This window comes from Barbatula barbatula (assembly GCF_947034865.1).
Source record: "Barbatula barbatula genome assembly, chromosome: 8".
Taxonomy (NCBI): Eukaryota; Metazoa; Chordata; class Actinopteri; order Cypriniformes; family Nemacheilidae; genus Barbatula; species Barbatula barbatula.
Window position 1 is genome coordinate 7,094,621 of NC_136771.1, and position 9,451 is coordinate 7,104,071.

General features: G+C 39.1%; 2 protein-coding genes across 3 annotated transcripts; one reads left to right on the forward strand and one right to left on the reverse strand.

Annotated features, from left to right (window-relative positions):
* Positions 1 to 408: 408 nt before the first annotated feature.
* prdx2 (peroxiredoxin 2) lies at positions 409 to 6,842 on the forward strand. The gene is made up of 6 exons (XM_079462419.1): positions 409 to 570; positions 2,306 to 2,416; positions 2,617 to 2,770; positions 4,225 to 4,347; positions 5,199 to 5,329; positions 5,514 to 6,842. Exons 2-6 carry the CDS (start codon positions 2,314 to 2,316, stop codon positions 5,594 to 5,596), a joined length of 594 nt encoding a protein of 197 aa, XP_079318545.1. The 5' UTR covers positions 409 to 570; positions 2,306 to 2,313; the 3' UTR covers positions 5,597 to 6,842.
* A 682-nt stretch (positions 6,843 to 7,524) lies between these two features.
* Positions 7,525 to 9,206, reverse strand: junba (JunB proto-oncogene, AP-1 transcription factor subunit a). 2 transcript variants are annotated; one of them, XM_079463435.1, is made up of 2 exons: positions 9,093 to 9,206; positions 7,525 to 8,859 (listed from the first exon to the last, which is right to left on the reverse strand). In XM_079463435.1, the coding sequence occupies exon 2, from the start codon at positions 8,819 to 8,821 to the stop codon at positions 7,943 to 7,945; it is 879 nt and encodes a 292-aa protein (XP_079319561.1). In that variant the 5' UTR covers positions 8,822 to 8,859; positions 9,093 to 9,206; the 3' UTR covers positions 7,525 to 7,942. The 2 variants fall into 2 exon arrangements, with proteins under 2 accessions (XP_079319561.1, XP_079319560.1); XM_079463434.1 differs by having other exon boundaries at positions 7,531 to 9,200.
* Between the last annotated feature and the right edge of the window lie 245 nt (positions 9,207 to 9,451).

Sequence of the window (9,451 nt, forward strand, 5' to 3'; positions counted from 1 at the left end):
ATTTTGCTGCGTGTTTTACCACTCAGGGGGCGTGTCCCGGCGTGTTCACGTGGGAAAGTGACGTCAATGCATACCCTGTATAGCCAAGTCGAATTTGGTGTCCTGAATATTAAGACGTGAATTTTACAAACTGAAAGCGTGAACATGAATAATTAAAACCTGAATTTCGCAACCCAAATTATAGGATGTTGAATTCATATAAAAAGATTTTCAAATATTTAAAATTAAGGACAATAAAATTCAAGGTAATAAATTCGGAAGATTTTATAAATTCAAGTCCAGGTGATACAAATTTTACGCCATAAAAACGACGATAAGGATGACAATAAAAAGACATGAGAAAATGACAACTAAGGCGACGTCAACAAACAACACACACGTCAACATATTTACCTGAACAATGACTGTAGACAACGCCAAATGTATAGTGCAATGCACAAAGCATTTTTGGCACAAATGGAACTCCATACCCAGAGAGTATAGATACCTCCCTCTGCAGAACGTCACGCAGGTCGAACTTCCTGTGAAGTTTTGCTTCATTGTGTAACGTCTGTTCAACGTCCAAAACAGGTACGGTTCAGTATGGTCTTATTTGTTGCATTTATGGTCAATGTGTACGTTTGTATACATATATTAATCGCTTTTTGCAACTGGACGGTTTTTGTTCAAATGAACAAAAGAGCGCGTGCCGTGCACTTGACGCGAGGCTCTTGCAACGTTAACGTTGTCATGCATTTAATTTAACCGTATTTAGTGTGATTTATTTACATTTATTTTCGTTTCCCTCGTGCAAAAGCTTGCATAATGCTACTTGTAAATCAGCCCACGCTTGCTGCACTTGCCTGCCTTAGCTCGCGCGGCTAGCAGCTATACAACTTGAATTTAGCATTGACATAACCATTTTGTTTCATCTCCTTATATATCCAGATAGATATATTGCAATTTAACCTGTATTTTCTAACACGTATACTTGCTTTGGAGGTTCATTGACCCATTCCTTTTTTTTGCAAAGTGTACCCTGTCGCTGTTTTAAAGCGTTATTAGAACACAAAGCTACAAATGCACACCAATGTTTATGCACAGCGCACTGGTTAAATGCTTATAAAGTTCCAGAAAGTCGTAAATTAATGGTTATGGTTGTTGCGTGTAGTTTAAGTGGGACGTGACTTGGATGAATGCCCGTGTTGAGACTAAAGGAGAGACCCATTGTTCAGATGCACTGTGACCTGCAGTGTGATCGGGATGATATGGGTGCCATCAGACTGCCGATCTTAAAAAGGAATCTGTTTTTAATGAGCTTTTTTCCTAACACAAATGACATTTTGTATTCAATAAGGTTGAAGTAGTTGTATAATAGTTTGCTTTTCATTGCTTTATGGCATCTTTTCACGAGAAATGAAATTGTCCTTGATTCTTCACCCAGAAATAAAACATTCTCTAACTATACTCGCCCAAATTCCATCCCAGACTGTTGTGAATTCTCCCGTATTCACTTGAACACAAACAAAACATTTCTTAAAATGATAGCTTATGATAATATTTATACTGTAAATGTTGCGCTTTTATATCGATACTAAAACCAAAGCAAGCATATTTGAGCTCAAATATCAAATATGGTTGACACAGCAATCATTTCGTATCTCACTGGTGGTTGTTGTTGGATGGCATGAGGGTCGGTAAAGTATTTTCTTTTTGGGGTGAATTATTCTTTTCAGATAAGTTGAAAAGATTAAAAAGAGAAAAGCTCTAATTTAAGATTTTGTGCCTTCAGTATTGTGACAAAAAAGGAGTGGTTGAAATTTGTCTTTGAGCAATTCGGCATTCAACAAAGATTGTTTTGTGGACTTGCAGCTTTTGCTCATTTCACATGAAAAGAGGGCATTTACTTGGGATTCAAGCAGTCGCTAAATAATGGCCTATTGTATTATAAGGGTCAGAGAGTGTAAATCTGTTTCGCTAAATCCAATGAAAGCTAGTATTAATGCTATACCATTATATCAAATTAAAGAATTTTGTTTCCATATTTATTGCATCAGGCCTACATTTGTTTAAAAATGAGAGTACCACTGTGTACAAGTCATTGATTGGTTTGGCTCAAAGTTGTTCAGCTTGCATTTATGTAGAACTGTTCCACACTAAAGTAAATCAATCTTTTAATCGTTTTTTTTTCTGGAACACGAAAGGGCCTCACTAAACAGTTGCTATAAAATTAGAACCATACAATTGTCGAGAATATCATTGTGTGCCTTAGCATTAAGAGTTTCTTTAATTGTACATGTTGTCCTTTGTCATCTGTATCAACCAGTACTCAACATGTCTGCTGGAAACGCCAAGATCGGACAGCCTGCCCCTCAGTTCAAGGCCACAGCTGTGGTCGATGGACAGTTTAAAGACATCCAGCTCTCTGACTACAGAGGTAATAACCCAAATAAGCACAAATTTGTTGTTCGCAGTGAAATAAAAGGTGAGGTAATTTTGCCTTTAAATCTTGTTTGAAGTTTGTGCTCTACATTATGGTGCGAGTCATCAAATGTCGGTTCAGTTTTTTCCAATAAGGCATAACCTGTTTTTCAGTTGTTTGTCATTTGTCTCCTTGCCTCCTTAATTCTCCTCAAGGGAAGTACGTTGTGTTGTTCTTCTATCCGCTCGACTTCACCTTTGTGTGTCCTACTGAGATCATCGCATTTAGCGACCGGGCCGCGGAGTTCCGTAAGATTGGCTGTGAGGTCATCGCTGCCTCCACCGATTCTCATTTTAGCCATCTGGCATGGTGAGGATTCTTAATGACCACTTTTCCCTGTTGTCCACATCTAAGGAACCCAAGTAGAACACTTAATGAAAAAAAATCTAAATCTCAATCTAAAGTGAGAAATTTGCTCAATGAAGACTTCATTCTCCTCATTTCCCCTTATTTTCCGGTTGTAGAAACTACGGCAACACGCAAATGCGGAAGTTGTTATGCAGCATCTGTTCTGTTATGGATCACAATTACTCTTTGGCGATTAAAGGAAACACTTTAAACTAACTGTGATCAGTTTCCCACACTTACTTTTGAGTGATAAAGGAAACACCAAAAAGCATAATTTACCTTCTTAACAATGACACAATGACGATTATGAACATAGTGACGATGACGATTTATAACATTACGCTTTCAAATCAATTCACAAAGTCCAAAATAATTCGCGGGCTAACATTACATTACACGTTTCTTGCATGCTAATTCATTACGATGGCATTGAGTAAAATTCATTAATTCCCTCGTCCATGAATATGATGGGCGATCTCCATACATCTCTGGATGCTGAAAACGACTTCCTATAATTCCACTCTCCTACATAACATCATTTAGCTTCGCATTTTGTTGTTTCGAAAGTGCACCATCTAGCGGTGCAAATGTACATATTGTGGCTTTAATGAATTGCAAAATCTCATGGGCTGGACTATTTGGTCAGAATGATGGTCAGTCAGGAGATGTGTAAATTCGCAATATTCTGCTCAGTAGCTGTATGTTGCCTTGTCCAAACATTGTGTGTAGTCTCTTTATATATCATCTTGGGTGATCCATTTACAATAAAGTGTTCACACCTGTCTGTGTACACTTCGAACTCTACAGTGATGTGAACTCTTCCCTAAAATTGCATCAAACGTTTTCTAAATCTAATTGAACCAGAAATTGTAATAAGTGATGTATTATAGGTCAATAGCACCTGTGGACATACTAACTGGCTTTCTTCAAAGACTAACTCGCAGTAATGAACTGTTTCTTAGTGGGCTTTACCCAGATAGTGGTTATCTAATGTTGTCCTTTAACCTGTCTGTTATTGATAAGTTACCATAGTGTGTTAGAGGGGAAAAGATAAAAGGGTGTAGCAGTTTATTAGTTCTAGAAACTTCCACACTCTCTTTAGTTGTAATTGGCTGTTGTTGAGACTGCTTTGTTTTTTACATTTGCTAGTATTCGGTTTAAAATAATTCTGGGAAAAGTACACAATGACTGCCACAGATATTCGCACACCAATGACCACACAGAATTTTCACTAATTAAAATGTGAATGTTAACTGATGTTCAAGGCACATCATGTTCATCATGTGTGTACATTGTTGTTGGACTGATTAGCCCTATGTGGAAACATAGGAACAAGAAAATGAAGGAATTCTGTGATTGGTTGGCTGAGACAAGCTTTAGTTCTTGTTGTGACATCACTTGCTTGATTCTAATAGGATCAACACACCCAGGAAGCAGGGTGGACTAGGCTCAATGAACATCCCGTTGGTTGCTGACCTGATTCAGTCCATCTCCCGTGACTATGGGGTTTTGAAAGAGGAAGAGGGTATTGCCTACAGGTTTGTGCCATATGAACATTTGTGTTCTTCATAGTATTCATACTTAACCACACTTTTGTTACATTAAATTAGGGTTGTTACGATTATTAAAAAATAATCCATTGATTGATTGTCTGGCCGATTAATGAGGCCAATTTTGGGGATTTTTAAAATCTGCATCCGATTGTGCTGCAAATTAGGCCAATTTACGCTTTGTTAAGCTTTGTTGTGGCAATTGTTTCACATGGTTTCAGATCATTGCAATTATTAGTACACAAGGGGGAGCTGTAGTGCCTGCATATTGCATATTTTTGTGTAACTTTGGTAAGGTAATACTGGTAAAATGTACCACCACAACAGACTAGAAGCTTTTCGATGACTGATAGCATTTTAATGGTGGCTTCAATTCACCCCTGATCAATTTACAAGTATTTGGCGGTTGTATTATTGATATATAAATGCCTTCTCCTTGAATATTTGACCCCATTTCCAAAGTATTTCCAAGAAAAAAAAAACAAAGTCGTATATTCATAACAATATGGTTGTGTCAAAGCCAAATTAAAAATGTAGACAATTAAAAAAACAGACAATTAAGCGTCAGCCAAATGTAATAATCCTGACAGCCCTACATCCCATATTGAAAAATTTGAACTGATTTTGGTTGTAAATTATCTAAACAAAAATTTAACTAAGGCAATAGTTACTTTTTGCAAATGATGTTAAATTTTGTTGTATTGTATGGAAATGAATGTTTCTTTAAAATCACCTTTTTCTTAAACTGTTATCATGCATATTTTACTGCAAATACAAAAATAATGCCAAACTAATTTTCTCCCTATATCTCTTCTTTTTTGTGTATTTCTTTCTGTCAGAGGTCTGTTTGTGATTGACGACAAGGGCATATTGAGGCAAATCACTATTAATGACTTGCCAGTGGGTCGCTCAGTGGATGAAACCCTTAGACTGGTTCAGGCATTCCAGCACACTGACAAATATGGAGAAGGTGAGTGAGGCCTTTTCAATAGAGAGTAATAGAGAGTAGAGTTATCATCAGCATTTGTTTAAATGCATATTCAAAATTTGTATTTTTTTTATTTTTGTTCTGCAAGCAAATAGCCAGGATGAAATTTGGGTTTAAATTGACAAAATGCATCAGTAGTTTAATAACATCTGGCTTTTTTTTGTAGTTTGTCCTGCTGGATGGAGACCAGGAAGTGACACAATAATTCCCGATGTGGAGAAGAGCAAGCAGTTCTTCTCCAAGCAGTAACAGACCTGCCTTTTTTTGTCGATCTTCGCTCCTGTTGATCAGAGCTCCAGAGCACTTACTTTTAGCCTGTGATTTCTTGAAAGTTATCTTTGCCACAGTGTAACCAACTTTTCCCATTTAAATGCACTTGTTAGACAGATTTCTGACCTTGTAATATTTCTTTTCCACTCTTGTTTAGAATAAGGCCATTAGCCACTGCCATGCACTGATATTTCTGTTGAGTTTAAGTATTTGGTACCTTCTGAACATTGAAGTCAGTTTTATTCTTAAGTTGTCAAACATTCTGCTGAGTCATCGGTACAGTTGTCAAATAAACGGGACGTTGTTGCGTTACAATGCAAGTGTCTCATTTTACTAACAGAACTCTGCTCTTGTCAGTTTTAAGAAATGTTTAGAGTATAACTAGTTCTATCCATAGCATCTGATCTTATGCCAAGAAAGTTGAACATGTGTGTTAACATTAATCGTTTTAAAGAAATGTTTATACATTGTCACTGTCTGGATATATCTGACCAGCAGGTGGCAGCGTTTCATTCATTTTGGTAACATGTTAAACACTTCAGTCAATGTCACTTGTTACCCAATAATTAGCGGCAAGACTTATTGCAGTAAGATATTTATAGCATCTGCAAATAACATAACATTAAGCAAAGGTCTTTTCGTAGAGTTGACCTTAAAGTGTGAATCAGTGATCAAAGGTAATGCAGTGTTGAAAAAGGACTACTTGTTTCGATATTGGTTAAGGCCTGTGACAGAAAAACGGCAATATTTCATCCAGATTTACTGGTTATAAAGTATCAAGTAGCCCAAATTAATTGATGTTCAAGCATTGTATAACTGAAAATGTGTTTTGTTAATTATACTTTATTTTGGGAAGGGGGGTGGGCGCAAAGCACCCTATACTCGAAAGGGGACTTTCAGCGAAAATGTTTGAGAACCCCTGCCTTATATTAAATAGGTTTTTATAATACTTGTTTTAAATGGGCCATGCTGAGTTGTTAGTCTAATAATATCAACCCATGTTTTGGTTTGGTAAAATAACTATTTCTTTAGGTTGAACATTGTAATTATTTTACCAAATTAAGCATAAAGATTAACTGTTATAATTACTATCAGACAGGGTATTCACATTACATTTTCTTATAAAAATACGTATAATCCATAATTGTTTGATTGCTATTTGGTGTAGTCTGATTAATGTGCTACAACATTTGAGGGGGCAGAATTACAAAGGATTTACATCTTTAAGTCTTGTAAAGTTTTTTGTAGACAGTGCCAATTTTATAATGTTTGTATTGTTGGTCAGTTTTTTACATTCAGCAGACGCTTTTATCCAAAGCGACTTACAGAGTTCAGGGAGCAATAAACCATATGTCATACGGGAGCAATAATACAATAGGTGCGAATACAAAGTTTCTAGTTTCAACAAAAACAGATATTTCTCAGATAATCACTGGAAAATAGACTTTTCCTAGACGCCTTATCGTTCATTAGTAGTTCACGTCTTATTTACTGCGTGTGGTTTTCTATTTTTGTTCTGGCGACTGCTACATATTTTTTTGCGAAGTACCTGGAAAATGCCCGTGTTCATATTTTTATCTCTAGTTTTCGTTTCGCTGAAACTGTTTTGGGAACTTCAGGTTTCATTGTGCGGGGAAGTCCCGAGTTGCTAAATTTTCACTTATTCACACGCGCTTCATTCATTCGAACGTCAGACTTCAAAGCGCGCGAACTTCCTGACCGGTAGCGTGGGCGGGGATTCCCGCAAGTCTCCCCTAAATGACGTACATACACAAAACAGCCCATATATGGTCTTTACGTCATAAGGAAAAAGATCCAACGTGGGCACGTCTTCAACGTAAAGCGGTCCCCTTTAAACAGTTGAATAAGCTTATGAAAACACTGAAGATATTTTTCTTATCTATTTTACTTGCAATAAACAACACAGATGGTCGAATTGTTTAAAAACATTTTTACTTAAATATAAAAATATAAACAAAACAAACGAAATTACATGGAACGGTCTGGATCAACCTGACTCACAATACCAATAACTTACTGAAAGGACAAACCTTAAAACAAAAACCAAACTTATGGAATGTCCACTTTCAAGTTGTTTTATACGGTTCATGTGCAATGAGTACCTTATCAATAAAGACTGAAACCCCCAAATGCTTTTTGAAAACAATGGACAATAAGACTATAAGTTTTCCACAAGAAAACACATAAGAAATATACAACGTTCGTACTCAGTGCTGTAATATCATTTGCAACAAAACACCACAAACATAATAGTCTCTTCCAGTGTTTCCCTTTTTTCAGAGTCTGTGTTATTGCAGTTCGTTTTTAAAAATACTTAATCTTTGGTGTCAACGTCAGCTGGCACCCGCTGTTCACATGGGTCATGACCTTCTGCTTGAGCTGGGCCACTTGCTCCCTCAGCAGCGACGCGGTGCTGGACAGTCCGGCGTTATCTGACTTGAGCACTTTAACTTTGTCCTCCAACCGGGAGATGCGCTCCAGCTTTCGTTTCCGGCACTTTGTGGCCGCCAGCCGGTTCCTGAGCCTCTTGCGCTCGGATTTGAATCGCTCCTGGTCCTCCATATCGATGGGAGACATGGGAGGAGATCCGTCGCTGCTCTGGAGGTCAGGAACGGTCTGTGGCTCTTCTTTAAACGCAACGAGTCGCTGCGGGTGCAGCGCGGCGCCAGGCAGCGAGTGCTGGAAATGGTGAGGATGCGGCGAGGCTTGGTGATGATGATGGTACTGTTGGTGATGATGAGGCAGATAGCTGATGGTGGCTGTCGGGTAGTTGGTGGCGGGTGTGAGGTTAGTGTTTGGATTGCAGCTGTTGAGGGTGGTGTACACGGGACTCTCCGGCTGCAGGGAAGCGCCGAACACCGAGGCTGCCGCCGAGCAGGACGACAGGCCGCCGACTCCGATGGACACGTTCGGCGGGGGCATTTGGTTTATTTTATGGAGCTCGTCCAGCGCTTTCACAAAGCCGTCGGCGAATCCCTCCTGTTCCTCTGTGATGCCCCGGGTGTATAGATATTGTCCCGGAGAGGGTGATGTGATGACACCGTTAGCGTTCTGGATAATGAGTCTTTCCAGTTCCGGAGAAGCGAGTTTCAGCGATCCCACGTCTCCGATTGTACTGTAGAAGTCGCTTTCAGAGCGGATGGACTTGAGGTTCCGGTAAGGTTCGGCGAAGCCCACGCTCATGTTCTGCTTTAGAAGCTTGTAGTCGTGCAGGGCAGCGTCTGGGTGACCATAAGCAGAGAGAAACGAGTCGTCATGATAAAACGGTTGCTCCATTTTTGTGGACATATGAAAGTATAGACTAGCCTGCCAAAGGCTGGTGATACAAAAAACTACGTCGGATGTTTGAGTTGACTGAACACTTTAATGTCCGAATGTTCCGTAATATTACATGAAGCAAAAAAGATGTCAAAGAGAAAAAACTTCCAAAAGAGTTTGAACAACTTTACTGTACCAATGCGGCAGGTGTTTTCCCTTGACAGCTGTTGCCCGAAACGTTTTTCTCTGTTCGTTCCTTCCCGGACAACTATTTACAACGAACCTCCTAAAGTCGTGCACGACTAATATCGTGAGTCGTACGCCTCCGAGTCTTTTATACTTACATTTCCGAGGGCGCGGCTACGACAAATGCGCTCGCTGATTGGATAAGATTTCGTTCCGCTGCTCGAGCTGTCAGATGGGCGATGACGTTGTTGCCAGGAACCGCTGAGATTGAAAACAAGGCTGGAGGCGAGAGCGCAAGCTGAACAGAGACTCGGGGCAGCGCTCCTATTTTTGTTTCCACAGACAAGACGCAAAAGCTGGCCGCACTTT

Excerpts from the sequence above, each read along its gene's own strand:
- prdx2 (XM_079462419.1), top strand. The coding sequence starts at position 2,314 with ATGTCTGCTGGAAACGCCAAGATCGGACAGCCTGCCCCTCAGTTCAAG. Across the intron at positions 2,771-4,224 it reads CATTTTAGCCATCTGGCATG|GATCAACACACCCAGGAAGC; the intron begins GTGAGGATTCTT and ends TGATTCTAATAG. Across the intron at positions 4,348-5,198 it reads GAAGAGGGTATTGCCTACAG|AGGTCTGTTTGTGATTGACG; the intron begins GTTTGTGCCATA and ends TCTTTCTGTCAG.
- junba (XM_079463434.1), bottom strand. The coding sequence starts at position 8,926 with ATGTCCACAAAAATGGAGCAACCGTTTTATCATGACGACTCGTTTCTC.